This window comes from Ipomoea triloba, chromosome 3 (genome assembly GCF_003576645.1).
Source record: "Ipomoea triloba cultivar NCNSP0323 chromosome 3, ASM357664v1".
Taxonomy (NCBI): domain Eukaryota; kingdom Viridiplantae; phylum Streptophyta; class Magnoliopsida; order Solanales; family Convolvulaceae; genus Ipomoea; species Ipomoea triloba.
This window is the reverse complement of record NC_044918.1, coordinates 12326298-12344426: the sequence shown is the minus strand read 5'-3', so window position 1 is coordinate 12344426 and position 18129 is coordinate 12326298. Positions and strand designations below refer to the sequence as shown.

Sequence of the window (18129 nt, the reverse complement as noted above, 5' to 3'; positions counted from 1 at the left end):
GGGGGGGGGGGGGGGGGGGGGGGGGAAGAAAAGAAAAGCACCTAAAAAGAGCTTTTTCAGATGCTGATTGGCAAGTAAACACACTGAGAAAAAAGCCTTCAACACATGCTAAAGTGTTCTACCCTCATTTTATGCGCCAAGTAAAATGCGAGAAAATGCACCAAGTATGACAGATGGTGATAACTTATCTTAAGGCCTTTTCTTCAAATGAAAGTTTTCTAGATGAGCAAAACAGAAAGCACAAACTGTGGCAGGCCTGGGGCACACTTTTTCAATTGATTCCAACAATGATTAGAAAACAATAGATAATTCCATTTCCCTTCTTCCTTTTATGGGTTTAGGAGGGATCAGGTGAGGAGTGAATGCAGAGATATGCATAGAAAATAAAATTAAAATGAAAAAAATACAAGTCAAGTTCTTTCCCTAATGGAAAATAACAATGAAATAATTTCCAAAAAAGCAATAGTTTGAGATGATATCTACCTGAACTGGTGGGAAACTGACTTTTCCAATATGGTCTTCACCACTGAAACCAAAAATGCCAACAACCTGAAACAGCAATAAAACCTCACAGTAAGTTTAACATTTCCACAAAGGAGATAGGAAACTGGGAGTAATAATTGGCAGATGTTTGTGATGTGGTCACGGAGCTTTGCAAGGTGTCAAATTCTTTGCAAATTTAGTTTATTCACCTTATTATAAGTGACACACTTAGCAACCTTCACCATGTTCTTGTAAAAAGCACTGCACCCACCAAGAATTCTTGTTAGAAGCAAATTTAACCATATAAGAAAACAAATGTATTTTACCATTCCCACTCATAGTATGCACATTGCCTCAAATTATATGCATTAAGCATAGAGAAAACCCCCAAATTATAGTTCTTTGGTAGGTCATAGCAATGTACTTTTTGAATATGAAGAAAGGAAATTGCAGTTTGAGAAGAAGACATAAGTAAATCAATAGTAAACTTACACGAAAAGCAAGCAACCCTCATAGCCATAAGCATGCATATGAATACCAATGAAGTCAAAAGAAAACAGCATATTAATAACCACTGCCTAAGCTCAGAAAATAATGGCAATTAGAGTTACTTGCCCTCCGACATAATCGAAATCAGAGAAGATAAACGTCCTAGAAATGTCAAAACCACAGGCGATGATGTCCTTGGCGTTCTCCCGGGCCAGCCTTTGGCTCTCCTCTACCGTCAGATTCTTCCACATACACTTCTCGTCATCGGTCAACTGAATTACAAGTGGCACCTTAAACGCATCCTGCAAGTACCTTTACAGCCCAAATTTAAGCAAACGAAAACGAAAAACCATTTGCATTTATATACAATAATAATCTTATTTTACAAAAATTATGTACTTGGTGAACATGAATGGAATGAGATGACCCATATGCAAGGCTTCCGAAGAAGGTCCACGGCCAGTATACAAGTAGAATTTATCCCCTCTTTCATAAGCATCCAGAATCTCACTGAAGTCGCGATGAGCGAAGAAGACGCCGCGGCGGAGGAAAACGTGGGGCTGGCGGCCGGTGAGTCGCTCCACGCGGTCAATGAGGGACTTTTCCAGCCGCTGGCAGCCGAACTTGTCAATCAACTTGTCGTAGTCGATTTTGCCGCCGTCCTTGGCTGATACTTCCCAAGGGTTCACTACCTGTTCTTCTTCTTGCTCTTTCTTTGAATCGTCCTGTGAGACACTCTCCTTCTCCATTACTGTCGTAGAGTGTTATCGCCGATTCAGCTCTGCCGGTGAGGTGACTCACACTAGAATTACAACTGCCGGCGGCGTTTCGCGAATTTAGAGACGCCAGCGCCGGGATTGGGGATAATAAAGTCTTTTTACAATTTACTACCCATAGTTTGTGTAATTTCGCAGATTCTCTCGTAACTCTGTGTAAATACCACATTAGCACATAATCTTGAAAATTTCTATGGCCTTGCAATTGAAATTTTTGTTCTCTTTTAATAAAAGATGAAAATAGAGTTTTCTATATAAAACAAACTATATGTCAAGACCTTGTGGTCTAGTGGCACCTAGTTACACTCCCATATAAAAGATGGTGGATTTGAGCCTTAGTGAACAGATACTGCATTATAATAGAATCAATAGTGCAAAAGTATTGCTGACCCCTTTCATGGTCAAGCCCGTTGTACAGGGTCTTCTTGGTATGCTTTATTTCTTTTATGTAGTTTCCGTGTTATTACACAAAAGTGATGTTTATGTTGAAAAAAATTATTTGTAACATTTAAAGTGATCATTTTGTGATATAATTTTTAATGAGGTCCACTTTTTATTTTGGCAGGGTTAAAGTAGACACGTGTTCTCCTAAATAAGATGTTTAATTTGATAAGTTATACATACAAAATGGGTAATGAGTGAAGACAAAATTGAATTCTCAACATGTACTCATTAGGGTTAGAATATTTTAGGGTGTGTTTGAAAAGAAGGAAAATGACTTCTGAAAAATGTTTTCTGCAAAAAAAGTTATTTTCCAGAAAACATTTTCCTTTTCAGTGTTTGGTTGCATTCTAGAAAACTGTTTTGGTGTGTTTTGTTCATTTTCTGAAAAATAAGCATAATTATTTATAATTTTAAATATTTAAAATATACAATGGTGGTAGTGGTGGATGTGGGTGGGTGGGTGGTGGTCGTGGTGGTGGAGGTGGGTGGTAGTGGGGGTAGTGGAGGTGGGTGGAGGTGAGGGGTAGGTAGTGGGGGTGGATGTGGGTAGCGAGTGGGTGGCGGTGGGAGTGATTGGCTGCTCCACTGTTGCAAACGGAAAATGACTCCCCCCAAAAAAGGGGAAGTCATTTTCTGTAAAATCACCTCTATTTTTCATTGACCACACCCCTATTTTCCATTGACTTTCATTTTCTCCCTCTAGCCAAACATTGAAAACTTGAAAAATAATTTCTAGGTTTCCAAACACACCCTTAGTTGAGAAGGTTTTGGAAGAGCCTTTGTCTCACATTCAAAATGGATGAGTTTGCACTAGTATATATACAATTTCCTTTATAGGGCGTTTGGTTTGAGGGAATTTAAATTTCATTCACACTTAATTCCCACCTAATTCCAAAGGCAACTAAATTTCTTAGTTTGGTTGAAGGGAATTACAATTTCACGGAATTGCAATTCCCTCATTTTCATGGAATTAGAATCCCACGCCTCCTTTGTGATTTTAATTCCATGAATTTTAGGAATAAAAAATGATACTCCTGAGACAAAATTACCCCTCTCTTTTTTAACTTAAAATTGATGCATGATCTTCTCTTTTAGCTAATACCATGTATTATCTTCGACAACTATAAAAAAGAAAGTCGTTCCTAAGCAAGCAATAATCATTCTAGGTCAACCTTAATCAAGTATGTTTTCTATAACTCTCAAATATTTTTTACAATATGTCTAGTTCAAGAGATACGGTATATGAGTGATATTTAAATTTAATATGTTATATTTTTTGTGTACTTGTCATTTAATAATAATAATAATTACAATGGGTATTTTGGACTTTATACCACTTATTTCATTTCAATTTCCATGTATACCAAACATTTGAATTGAAATTCCTAGTAATTTTATTCCCTCCAACCAAACACTGGAATTTAAACTCTCACTTTATTCCCACGTTATTCTTTTCCCATGGAATTACAAATTCTTTTCCCACCTAATTCCTTCCCTCCAACCAAACGCCCGGTTAAAGACTTTGGGAGTGTTTGACAATCAGCTGATAGTTGATTGGATTAGCTGATTCTGTTAACTGGTTTGACCAGCGGATTGTATTAACTGGTTATAGAAAGGAGTATTTGGTAAGTCAGCCTATCAGCCAAAATAGGTTGTTTTGAGTATCATTGGCTGTTTGACTTTATCAATCAGCCAATTTAACTGTTTGGTAAGTTTGAGAGAGCTGATTTGCCCAAACAACCAATTTAGAAAGGAAAATACTACGTGTACTCCCATTTCATACTCTCAACTTGTACTCTCTCTCACAAACTTGTGATGTAAACATCTATTTTGAGACCCTCATGATAAAAATATCCAATCCTTATTTGTCACATGGGAGTAAAAAGTTAGGGAGTAAAATGTGGGAGGATATGTAGTATAACTCATTTACAAAAGGTTATCCATTGGAGCATTTCTTCTCAGCCTATTGCAAAATTCTCTCATTTTCCCTTCACTCTTCTGCGCAATTCTCTCATTTTTCCTCGTCGTAGTCGGATGCTCTCCTCGCAGCTCTCCATTCTTTGAGGTACTCTATCCCTCTTCTCTTTCTCGTTGAAAACTTCACATCTATATCACACCCTTGCTTGAAAACATAGGGTTTATATCACATTCTCTATTATTAGTACTGACTAGCGACCAAATCAGACCAATGAGGCTAGAATAGGTGTTGGGGTTTTTGTTTAAGCTTGCGCCAATCCATGATTAAGATTAGATCAATGGTCATAAATATTGTAGGACTCAGATTGCTTTATTTAGCTTTACTGCGCAGTGAAGAAATTGTATGCCCTTCATCTCCAAGATGGAATATGATTGAACATTTTGAGCCCAAAGACATTTCCATTTGTGAACAAATAGGGACACAGGACACTCTAAGGGATACAGAATTGTTTGAATCTGTAAATGTTAAAACCTTTGACACTCCCATCTCAAATCAGTCTAAATATTTGTTTCACCTTGGACTAAAGATTTGTTTGATTTTATGCAATTCATCTCAATCCTGTGTCCAGATGTTTATGCATTTACCATTTCACGTGGATTAAATATCTAGCACTAGGATTTATAAGTTCAGAAGAAGAGCTGAGCAATCACCTTTTGTGCTGCACTGCTGCTAGTAAATTTTGTTCTTCTGACAGAAAGTTTCTATTCAAGTTACTTGCATATGATTATGGTGGTGTTAACAAGATGCTAGTAAATTACCTACCCTTCTGCTAGGATATAGATATCTGAGCCATTTAGTTTGTAGTTCAGTTAGCCAAACTCTGCCCTGCATCCATTCAAAATAATTAAGATGATATAGTGTGCTCGGTAATTGATATTTTGCCATGCTAATTATTATTATTATTATTTTTGGGTTGTGTTTACTTCAATTTTTAAAATTTTTAATTCTCCTTTCTTAGTTTTTTAAATTAGAGAAAGATACAAGTAAATAAAATTTTAAAAACTTTTATCAACAACTTTTCCAGCTCTCCTCTGTAACAAGCTCTGCATAAACAGCATATATAAGAAATAGCCATGTATGGAACTTGAAGAACCAACCCTCTGCTAGGATGAAAGACCTGATAGAGGATGACACTCACAACCTGGGAAGGGAATATCTAAGACTTTACTTTTTTTTTTTTTTTAATCTTCTGTAGCTTCTCATGTAACCTGAACCTGAACCTGAACCATGATGCAGCCATTCTAACTTGTGTATGAGAACATATATATATATATATATATATATGTATATGTATATGCGGTTTGCCTGTAGCTTTCTACACTAATGATTATGCACTTTTGTGTTTAAATACTTGCAGCTTAGTATAATACAATCTTAATGATGTAGGTAGTTAGATAAAGGATAAAGTCAAGTCGTATCTGGTTTAGTAACTTCTGTAGTTTTGGACTATTAATTGTGATGCAATGAGCAATATAATATTATAATCTGAAATAGAGGTTTGGAGTGTACAGTGCAGTTACATTCTTATATTAATAACTTATAAAATAAAAATCAAGTGCTTGAGTTGTCTACATTGGCTGAGTCTTTATGAACTCTATTTCCTAAATGAGCTACTTAACATTGTGCTCGTGAACAATTCAATTGCTAAAGAATGGCAAGTTCACACTTGAAATGGTTATCGTATAATGGCTCCCTTTGTCTCCTGTTTGCTGAACCAAAGATATTGCACCATTCAGGTGATAGAATTTCATGGAACATAAAAGAAGTATAATCTGCTTATGTATTGAGTGTGTTAATATTATTAATACTTGTTATAAACTGCAATTTGGAGTGGTAGTGTTGGTACTGTGCTTCTCTTTTGCTTATGTTACTATGCGTTATTATTTAGATGACACCCAATCGGAAAAAAATTGTACATGCAAATTAAGGAGGACAAAATGATAACAGAGATGAAAGTCAACCTGCTAATAAAGGAAGGGCTAGTTAGTCAAAAGAATTATTTCATTTGCTTTGTGATCTTTGTTGTATCCAAAATGTTGAAAAGAGTAAGGGAAAGAGTGGTGGAGTAACCTCTCAAAGATTAATATGGAAGAAGATTGAATTAAAATTTCAGCAATAGACCAACTTTCAATGGGATAAATCAAAGCTAAAAGTCTAAAACACAAGGTGGATTGAATGAGATCTAGGTGGGGGTTATGGAAACAACTAAGGCTGTGTTTGGAAACCCGGAAAATGATTTCTGGAAATCATTTTCCGGGTTTTTGGTGTTTGGGAAGGAGGAGGAAAATGGGGTCAAAGGAAAATAACATGTTGGTCAATGGAAAAGAAGGCACATTTGGAGGAAAATGACTTCCCCTTTTTTTGGGGGAAGTCATTTTCCGGAACTGTTACTGTGCTTTTTTCTCCTCTTCCGCCAATTGCTTCTGCTCTTCATCTCCATCTTCTTATCATACTTCTTTTTTTTTTTTTTTTCAGTTGTAATTTATTTTCCAAACAAAAAATATCCATTGGACTACCGTCGATGGACTGATTTCTGAAACCAGTCCGGCCGGACTGGTTTTCGAAACCAATTGCGGAAACTAGTCCGGCCGGACTGGTTTCCGAAACCAATCGCGGAAACTAGTCCGGCCAGACTGGTTTCCGAAACCAGTCGGAAACCAGTCTGGCAGACTGGTTTCCAGTCGCCCACGATTGATTTCACGACTGGTTTCCGTGAAACCAGTTTGGCCGACTGGTGACTGGTTTCACGGAAATCAGTGGCGGTTTCCGTGAAACCAGTGGAGGCAATTTTTTTTAGATGTTGTTTCAATGTTTTGTTGTGAATTTTTTTTGTTAGAAATAAATGATTTATTACAATTGTGATGGTTTTACGTTTTTAGATTGCATAGATGGATAATGAACCATTTTCCTGCCCATTTTCTGGAAAACAAACCAAACACACAAAGATGGATTTCTACTCTGCAGCCAAACACAAGAAAGGAAAATGTTTTCTGGAAATCATTTTCCTGCTTTCCAAACACACCCTAAGAGGAAAAGAGACTGGATTAGATGAGTGGTGGGATTTAAAAGTTAAGGTTAGTTATCATTTTTGTTATCTTACTTGCTTTATTTCTAAATAGTTAGATACTTTCTAAGTTTAAGTGTGTTGTTTTATAGGAAAATTCAAAATTTGAGGCATTTCGAGAAGAAGAATTTGATATTGAACTAGAATGTAAGATGGATCAAATTTTTGAATTTTGTGCCCAAGGAGTACTTAAGTATACTCCAACTCCCATGGATGAGAATGATGGTGTTAGCAGATGGCATGATGCAACTTATTAATATTATATCGTTATAGACTTGTGTCTTAAGTGCTAGGTGACTGGCCAAATGTTTTGCTCCATTCACATGGGTGGGGATTGAACCCCAACCTCATGCTTAAGGGACGAGGTGTTGAACCACCACGTTAACCATGTTGGTTATAATGCTAATTTTTGTATACATATACATATATTTTGTATATTTGTTTGTGTGTAGGTATGGACAATATTGATAGGCAAATTAGGAAAATTCTCCTAATTAATGAGTACTTGGAAGATGAAGATGACTTTTGGGATTTGGTGGCTTGTTTTATTATGCTTATTTTATTTTTATTTTAATTGTTATTAATTTGTTTTATTATTATAACGTTATTCTTAATAACACAAAAAAAAAAAAGTAATAATAGTAATAACAATTTGTTTAAAAAAAACAATTTATAAATGTAAATTATTTTTAAATTTATATTGAAAGCTTAAAAGAACATAATACATTCATACTCTTAAATGTCATTTTACATGTAATCAGCTAATAGTAAACAGTTAATTTACCAAACACTTTTTTGTAATTAGTTAATACAATCAGTTGGTCAAATCAACTAACACAAATAACTATTAACTATCAGCTCACCTAATAAGCTAACAATTAAAAGCCAACAATCATTTACCAAATACTCTTAAAAGTATTTTGTAAATTAGCTGATAGCTGATTGTATGTAAAATGACTTATAAAGACATTGTACTAATTTCTTAATTCTTTTTTTTTGAAAGAAACATTTATTAATTCTTTAATTACTTTTACAATTTATTTGTATTTATTAATTTTTTTTTGAAAATCAATCTGTATTTATTATTATTATTATTATTATTATTCTCATTAAACTTTTTAAGTATTTTTTTTATTAATAATAAATACTATATAATTATAGAGGAAGACTCCATAGCTAATAATAGTTGAACATAAAAAACATCAATTCAAACAAAATTAGAATATAAGTCAGTAATAATAATTCCAACACAATAGTTAATACAACTAATACAAATAATAATACTCTAGGAATGAAGCCTAGCTTCAACCAAACTAGATGCAATGTTATCGTGAATAATTGTCATTTCTCGGATTCTCATACTATCATCACCTGGTACAAATTAAAGTTAGCTTCAACATTTTGAAAAATATCTAGAGGTATGAACTCTAGATCTTGATCAATAAATCTAAAATCGGGTCACCAATTGTGCTTTTTCTTATGTAGTTGTGCAATGCAAAACATGAGCAAATAAGTCTGTTTTGATCCATTATGAATATATAAGCATCTTTTGCAATATCTTCCACCGAGCCTTAAGAACACCAAAAGCCCTCTCAATGTAACTTCTTAAAGATGAATGAGCTTAGTTAAATGCTTCTTGATATCTCATTGGGTTTGCTCCACGAAACTCTGATTGATGGTATCTAATCCTAGAGTAAGGTGCCAAATATCCATTTCATTCTAGGAAGCCTTTATCCACCAAGTAAAACTTTCCTAAATGTATATAAAACATAATAAATTATAAGTATATTTAACCTAATAGTAATTAATGAAACAAACTTTTTAAACTACCTTGGGGTGGTTTAGGAAATTTGAGACTTGGATTACTAATCGTGTCAAGAAAAGAATGTGAGCATCATGTGCTGATCCCTCCCATCCTGTTAAAACATATGTGAATAACAGATCAAAGTTACATGCTGATAAGATATTGGTAGTTGGAATCCCTTCCCTTCTTCTTTATCTCATTTGATCTTTCTCTCTTACAATTATTGCAATATGTGTGCCGTCAATATATAGCTCCAATGCAGTTATAATTTAAGGGAAAAAAGTGGCATATATTAATTCAAATATTGATGTAACAAATATATAGATAAGAATGAGATGAACAACATATTAATTCACTTATTTTAAAATGTAGCATATATCTACTATCATTAGCAATTTTTGGCCGGATCTCCTTCAACTCATGATTTTTTGGTACAAGCATATCTCTTGTGAATCCATCCATGTTATTCAACACTTCTTTAATAATTCTACTCACAGTTTCACTGAAATGTTGAAAGCGTTCTTGAGTATCTCTATTAGAAACACCCTTACATATACAAATATACCAACTTTCTCTAAAGTTGAGATCCTATTTGAAACCCTCAAACCATACTTGGTTTCTAAATCTACACATAAATGACGAAATATAATTGGATTCATTCTAAATACATTAAAACACCATTTCTCATGACCATTCATTAATTCATTCATCCATCTTTCTCCAGTTAAACTTGAAGTCATGCATGACTCCTTGTAAATATGCTTCAAAAAGTATACACACATATACTCGGCTATATAAGCCACAAAGTCACAAAATTCATCCTCATTGTCCAAGTACTCCTTAATTATGATAACTGATAAGTTTCCTAATTTGATCAGTATTATCCATCATGTCTTGTTGCTTACACAAATTAGTATATTTATTATAGAATTTTCATTCATACTTTTAAAAAACCATAAACAAATTACATAACATTTTCTACAAGAGTTCATAAATAACAGTACCAAAGTTCATAAATTACAGTTCCAAAGTTCATAAATTACATAGCATTATAATAACAAAGTTCATAAATTACATAAGAGTCCATAATTAAGAAATTACATAAATGTTAATACATAACCATTACTAAAGCAAAATAAATAACACTACCAAAGACAAATACATAACAGTTCATGCATAACAGTTTAAAAAAAATTAATGCTTGTTTTCTTTCTCATACAAGAACTTAATGTAGTCAACTCTCACGTTATCATCCGGTAATCCAAAGTTAACAGATCTTTTATGTGGATCTTCAATTAGTGTGCAAGAAAAGAAAAAATTCAGGGGTGCTGAATTTCAAACTGGACAAAACATACAATTTTTTCAATGCATCCGTAATTTCATTAGGACTTGGGTTTTTCATTGAAGTCGAAACATCCATAAGTGACATATTCACCTCCTTAGATACATTAGTTCTTTCTCCAATAATTTGCAACATACTATTAAGTTTCTCATTCAATGTTGCAGCAACTCCTCCTTTTTAATGGTTTAAGTCCTAGCACTCTTACTACTTTGTAAAGAATTAACCTCTAAAACCCTCTTATCTCTACCTTTTTTCACTTCTCTCAAATTGTGTGTCTTGAGGGGTAGGTATAGACTCTTTCCACACATCATCCCATGTATTATAATCATTATCATCACCATGAGTCTCATCGATGTCACCAAGATCAACATGGGGAGTATCATTACAAGGAGGCGAAGTAACATACACTTCATCACTTTCATGTTGCAAATGTCCTTGTGGGGAATCAAATACTCGACTAAATTTAAGTGTTCCTTGAGCATAACAACCAAAAAATTGATCATCTTAGTTTCTAGTTCAAATTCAAACCCTTCTTCTCGAAAACCCTCAAACTTTGGATTTTCCTTAATTTTCAAATCCCACCACTCATTCGTAGCACTAATAGTTCTCTTCTCAGGATCCCATCCTAATCCTATCTCTCTTCCTTTGAGTTGTTTCCACAAACCTCATCTAGTTCTCATCCAATCTACCTTGTTTTTTAGTTCCATTTTATCCCATTCAAGTGTTTTTTTTTTAGTGAAATTTTACTTCTATCTTCTTCCACAGTAACCTTTGAGAGGTTACTCCACTGCTTTTCCCTTTACTTTTTTTCAACGTATTGTATACAAAGATCACAAAGAAAGTGAAGTTGTTCTTTTGACCAACTAACCCTGCTTAAATCTTTACCACAGTTTTCATCTTTGTTCTCACTTTGACCTTCATGGCTTCATGTACATTTTTTATATTCGGTGCCATCTAAGTAACATAATAATAAATTAGTGTTTACTCATGACATTCCATACTCCTTTAGGATATAAGATAAATAGTAATATGAATCAAAAAGACCTCTAACACAAAGAACTACTTCAAAATTAAAATACAGAACTAATAGAAGATTAGCCAGAGAATTTATACTGCAATGTGAAGTGATTAGCAATAATGGACAGTGATTAGCAATAATTGGAAGTAAGTAGTAATAACAGAACTACTTTAAGCATGAATGACATTAAATCATTCAGAAAGAGAAGTGATTAGTAGAGAATTTATACTACAATGGGAAGTGATTAACAAATTTTTATTGCGCTTTTTGTCTGCAAATTAAACAATGTACAGAACTAACAGAAGATACTTTTTTGTAATAGATAAATAGAAACACATAATGCAAAGATACTTTTACTAATTCATTCGCGTGTTGGTTTCAAGAGATTTTTTTTGGGCAAAAAATTATTTGGTACTCTATGACGATTCATAGATGTAGAGAGGGAGAGGCCTAAGATTTTTTTTTTTTGTATTTGCTAGGTTAGTTACACCGTCATCCCAACCCACAAATAGAGCTCTACTTCAAGAGCAAACGCTTGAGAAGTCTGCCAATAGTGCTAATCACAAGTGCAACAAAGAAAAGGCACACGAAAAAGAAAATCTAGACTACAAATTGAAGAAAAATTTTGAGAAAATATAAGATATAAGGAGGGGATGAATTTACCTTGGAGAGAAGCGGTGATCGGTAGTGGATCGGAGAAGGTAGTCGCGAAGGTGAGAAGAGGTGGATTGCAAACGACAGATGACGTGACACAGGGAGAGGAGGCGAATGCAGAGTTGAGAACACAGATAGCATTGCCATTTTACAAATAAAATCAATAAGCTATTCTCAACCTCTGGGTATATCAACGTTTAGTATTTTGGCTGATAGGCCTAATCAGCCAAGGCCAATAAGTCATTTACCAAACACTCGAAATCAGGCTTATTCATAGGGTCAAACAGCTAAACATGGTCAAACCAGCCAATTTTTGGCTAATAAGCCAATAACTAAACACTCCATTTCTCTTGCGCATAGTGGTGCAAATCAAATCTCAAAATAAATTTGGAAATACTTGACTCATATACATTCACAAATGTTTCTTTTTGTCATTCAAAAGTAGAAAAAATAAATCATTTTATTTGCATATGTTAGAATGATTATTATTATTGATGCGGCTTATTAATTAATTATTTTAAGTTCCCTAATTATGATAAATATCCATTTAATTTTAATAATGATCTAATTTCATTATTGGTCAGTTAAAAGATAAAATAATAGTTTCACATAGTAACTTCACAAGTTGATGGAATGTGAGAATCTTTTGTTTTAATTATTCTGAGACTCTGGTCTTATCTCTAATTTTTCGAAAAACTAAAAACTCTCTCTCCATCGGAGTTCTTAGATTAAGGTAATGCTAAAGGTCTGGAGGGAGAAATCAAGTCTAGTTCAAGCAATTGCAAGGATACCATGGAATCGGGTATGTTCATTAAATACTAATTAAAAAACTATATGTGAAAATTGTGTGTTTTGAAGATTTTGTGTACTTAGGATTTATCTTATATTTGGTATCAAAGACAAGTTTTAGAACATATGATTTTTCATATATAATGATGAAATGAAAATAGACAAAATTTTAAGCATTAATGGGAATTGCCATATATGGTTGTATGTATTGTTAATTTTATTCATGTACTGATGAATTCTACGTATATATAAAACATCATTTTATATGGATATGTAAATTACAATACGTATGGTATGTGTTTAATGAACAAAATGAAGTTTCACACAATATTTTAACGATCAAAACCATGCATGTGGTTAAAAGAGTTTCAGTATAATTTGTTTGTTTTACCCAGTTTAGTACTTCAATGCGTATGGATTACAATACTTAAAGGATTAAACATATGATGTGTTACTTTGAATAAATACCATACTGATACTACATATTAGCCTGTATGATTAATTACGTAAGACTAATAGTGATGTGTTACTTATGTGAATAAATACCATACTGATACTGCTTATCAGCATGTATGATTAATTACGTAAGACTAAGGGTGTGTTTGGTTGGTGGGTTTAGGCATAAGGAATGTGTATGATAGTGATTGCTTGTGTTTGGTTGATAGGTTTTGTGAATGCTACTATGAGTTTGGAATACCCCATTAATGAAAAAACCCATACCCTTATTATATAAGAGTTTCATCTCCCTTCCTCCTTTCTTCCTCAACTATTAATAATCATTCACATTCCACCCAACTACCAAACATGCTAAATACTTTCACCAAAACCCATTACCATTACCAATTATTTGATACCCATTCCGATTCCGATTCCCATGTGCGAACCAAACACACCCTAATAGTGATTAATTATGTATGTGGTCAATACTGATTCTTTGCATGTGAGAGCTAATAGTGATAATTATGTATATGGATTTGCTGTGTAGGATTAATTATATGTCTACAAGTTATTAGATTGTTAATTATGTACTTCATTTAAACTGTTATTCTGTATTGATTTTATTTATTATAGTATATTTATTTGATATCTAATTATGATTAATTGGTTAGACACCAGAGTGATCAAATTATAAAGTTTCATAGATATTAAATTTAAATGAAAATCAATTCCTCGTGATTATGTGATGCTTATAATGAGATGTCATGATGTTAAATTTTATTGAGTTAATTACCGATTTGGTCCCTCGACTATTGGGATTTCACCACTTTGGTCCTCGACAATTTTTCTTGCCCAATTAAGCCCTCGACTTTGAAAAAACTAATCAATTTGGTCCTCCATTTATTTTGGTGTTAAACAAATGTTAAATCAGGACCAACTTGGTGAAATCTCAATAGTCAAGGGACCATTTCGGTAATTAATTTTGACTGAAATGGTCCCTTGACTATAGTGAAATTACCAATTTGGTCCCGATTTAACGGATATCAAATGGTAAAATAAACAGGAGGACCAAATTGGTTAATTTTTTCAAAGTCGAGGAATTAATTGGGCAAGAAAAATTGTCGAGGACCAAAGTGGTGAAATCCCAATAGTCGAGGGACCAAATCGGTAATTAACTCAATTTTATTGTATTAGGTAATTGAGGTTTAATAATTATGAAATGAAATATTTAAGAGTCGCCCAAAAGTTGATCAATTATTTCATAATTATAAACATAATAGTGGTTAATTATGATTTTTTACTTTCAGCCAGACAATTTTCCTACTTTCAACCAAAAACACCAAAATATTTTTCAAAAAATAAGTTATTATAGGTTTTAGGTTTTCCTCTCGCTTTTTCGCGAGGCTTCTTCCTACCCGCTTGCTAGGGTTTCACTGTTTTTCTGATCGGTCAACCATGACTTCGTCGGATATCTCACACTTTGCGCAAATCTCACCCTAGCAGATGTCGACGATGATGATTTCTCTATGCAACTCCCTAATGTATCAGTTGAAAATAATGATGTTGAAGCAGAATACTATGCGGTTGGATGTCTGGTTACTGATAAGCCGGTGAAGTTTAACTTCTTTCTGGACACTATGTCTTCTGTTTGGCGGCCTGGTATGGGAGTAACCATGAAACAACTTCAGCCACGACGTTTTCTTATTCGTTTCTATCATGATGCTAACATCTCTCGGATCTTGAATGATGGACCATCGACTTATGATCAAAGTTTGCTGATCATGCACATGCTTCAACCTGGAGACGATCCAGAAACCGTTCCTCTTATTCATGCAGCTTTCTGGATACAGATTCATTCGTTACCAAGTGGCTTCCAATCTGATGTCGTCGTCACAGCTATCAGGAACTTCTTGGGAACGTTCATACACTCTGATGAGCGGAATTTTGATGGGTCTATGCGGACTTATTATCGTGTTCGAGTATCAATTGATGTAACAAAGCCTTTGAAAAAACAAATGAAGTTGAAGAAGGATACTGGATCGTGGGCATTAATCGATTTTCGATACGAAAGGTTACCCACCTTTTGTTTCATGTGTGGTATTCTTGGGCATGGTGACAAATTCTGTCCAAAAATATTACAGGGTGTTGATTTATTGGCAGAGAAACCTTATGGTGTTTGGCTCCGAGCAAATGCTAGAAGGAATGTTCCTACTGCGGGTCAACGCTGGATCGCACCAGAAATCACCGCTGATCGTAAAATATGGGCAGCCCCGGGTAAGGACACGAGTGATACTGCAAATCCTGATAAAGGCAAGGGGCCGGTCAATGAGGTCGGTACAGAAATGGGAAATACTTCGGCTACTGATAATATGGTGGAACCTGTAATTACAGTGGTCGAACAAAAGCGACGTCGAGTTGATGATGATTCTACTACTCCACGTGATACTACTGAAATGGAAGTTGAGGGACTCTCAAAAAACGGGCAGATGGCGGGTTTTGCTGTGCAAACCCGCCAAGAATTATGAGTCTTGTATCGTGGAATTGCCGAGGGCTTGGCAACGCGACGGCAGTTCGTGTGCTTGCGGATCTAATCCGCACGAAGAGGCCGAAGATTGTTTTTCTTATGGAAACTTTTGTAGATAGAAGAAGAATGGAAGATATTCGTATTCAATTGGGTTTTGAAAATCTTTTTGTCGTTGATGCTGTAGGGCATAAGGGGGGACTGGCTCTTCTATGGTCAAATGCAGTAAACCTCACTGTCACAACCTTCTCAGCTAATCATATTGACACAACAATTGCTTTGGATGTTGGTAGGCCGCTATGGAGGTTCACAGGTTATTATGGGTATCTGGAACGACAACGTAGGCGTCAAGCTTGGCAAATGCTACGTATGTTGTCGACTTAGAGTACGTTGCCATGGGTTGTGATGGGAGATTATTATGATCTCCTTGAGCAGACTGACAAAAGAGGACGTACACCCCACCTTGAATGGTTACTAAATGGTTTTCGAGAAGCGGTGGCTGATAGCGGCTTATTGGATTTCCCTTTTAGTGGAAATCAGTTTACATGGGAACGCTCTCGGGGAACAAGTAATATGGTGGAGGAAAAACTGGATCATATTCTCACTAATGACAGTTGGTTAGCGTTGTTTGAAGGAGCAAAAGCAAGTTCATTACCTTGTCCCTATAGCGATCATTTACCACTCGTTCTTACTTCGATTGTGACGCAGCGGATTAATCGAAGAACTCGATTTTGTTTTGATAATATGTGGCTGCGTGAGGACAGGTGCCGAGAAATTGTCTCCCAGAGTTGGTCGACCACGTTTGGACAAGATACACTTACCAGGATTGCGTGTTGTAGTCGTGATATCTGGAAATGGGGGCGCATGTATAATAAAGATTTCCAGCGCAGAATTGAAAGGTGTAAGTCACGGCTCGAGTATTTACGGCCAAAACGTGATAATGCCAGTTTCTTCGAATATTCCAGTGTGGAAAAAGAGCTGCTAATCCTCCTTGAGCAACAACATACTTTTTGGAAACAGCGAGCTAAGGAGCACTGGTATAAAGGGGGTGACATAAATAGTAAATATTTTCATAATTCAGTCAAGACCAGAAGGCGAGTGAATAGAATAACTAAATTGAAGAATGATTCTGGGCAATGGGTTGAAGGGGATGAAGGTTTGGGAGAAGTAATGGTTGATTATTTTGGAAATTTATTTACTGCTAATCAAGGAGACATGAGAGAGGTCATTGATTGTATCACTCCAAAATTGACAGCTGAAGATAATGCCAATTTATTACGGGCTTTGAGTATGGAAGAAGTAAAAGTCGCGGTCTTACAAATGCATCCCGACAAATCCCCGGGACTGGATGGTCTGGGTCCAGGTTTCTTTCAACACTATTGGGACATTGTTGGGGCGGAGGATGTTTTATTTTGTAGACTTTTTCTTGAATCAGCATGTTAACCGTCCAAAGCTAATGACACTTTTATTGTTCTGGTTCCTAAGAAGTCTAACCCGGAGTCCATGAAAGACCTTCGTCCAATTGCACTTTGTAATGTGCTATATAAAGTTGCTGCTAAAGTTTGTGCAAACCGCTTAAAACCTCTTCTACATAAACTGATTTCGGGGTCTCAAAGTGCATTTGTGCCGGGGAGGTTAATTTCTGATAATATCATGTTGGCATATGAGGTCCACCATTATTTAAAGCGGAAAACTCAAGGAAAGGAGGGGGTGGTGGATATAAAAGTGGACATGAGCAAAGCATATGACCGGGTAGAGTGGCGGTTTTTAGAAGCGATGATGGAGAAAATGGGTTTCGATCGTCGTTGGGTTCAGATTATTTTGGAAACTGTAACTTCTGTTCAGTATCATATTTTGCATGATCAACGTCATATTGGCCCTATTATTCCTGGTAGAGGTCTACGACAGGGTGACCCTCTCTCGCCTTACTTGTTCCTGTGTGTTGTCGAGGGTTTGAGTGGTTTGATTGAAAGGCAAACCAGTATGGGACATCTACATGGGGTATGTGTTGCTCGAGGTGCGCCCCCTATATCTCATCTTTTGTTTGCTGACGATTGTTTTCTTTTCCTGCGTGCAAACATAGAAAAGAGTGAGCAAATGAGGAATGTCCTAGATACATATGCATAAGCTTCTGGACAGAATATTAATTATGAAAAGTCTGCTATTTGTTTTAGTTCGAATGTTCCTGAGCAGGCAAGGAGTGTTGTTGTGGATATTCTTGGAGTGGTGGAGGGTGAAACTAGTGGGAAATACTTGGGATTACCATCACTAGTTGGAAAAAAGAAGAGGGTGATCTTGGGTTTCTTGAAAGATCGCATTCTTACCAAAA

At 35.2% G+C, this 18129-nt stretch overlaps 1 protein-coding gene and 1 long non-coding RNA gene across 2 annotated transcripts in view; one reads left to right on the top strand and one right to left on the bottom strand.

The window, feature by feature from the left end:
• Positions 1 to 1797, bottom strand: part of LOC116014051 (tryptophan--tRNA ligase, cytoplasmic) — an 8301-nt gene extending 6504 nt beyond the window's left edge. The window contains exons 1-4 of the mRNA XM_031254037.1: positions 1372 to 1797; positions 1099 to 1284; positions 693 to 744; positions 484 to 549 (exon numbers count right to left, since the gene is read on the bottom strand). Coding sequence (XP_031109897.1) covers positions 484 to 549; positions 693 to 744; positions 1099 to 1284; positions 1372 to 1721 — 654 coding nt within the window. The 5' untranslated portion in view covers positions 1722 to 1797. The remainder of the gene's footprint in view (positions 1 to 483; positions 550 to 692; positions 745 to 1098; positions 1285 to 1371) is intronic.
• A 2337-nt stretch (positions 1798 to 4134) lies between these two features.
• Positions 4135 to 7765, top strand: LOC116012592. The gene is made up of 3 exons (XR_004097159.1): positions 4135 to 4257; positions 7050 to 7244; positions 7327 to 7765. It is a non-coding gene; the product is annotated as an uncharacterized LOC116012592 (long non-coding RNA).
• Positions 7766 to 18129: the final 10364 nt, after the last annotated feature.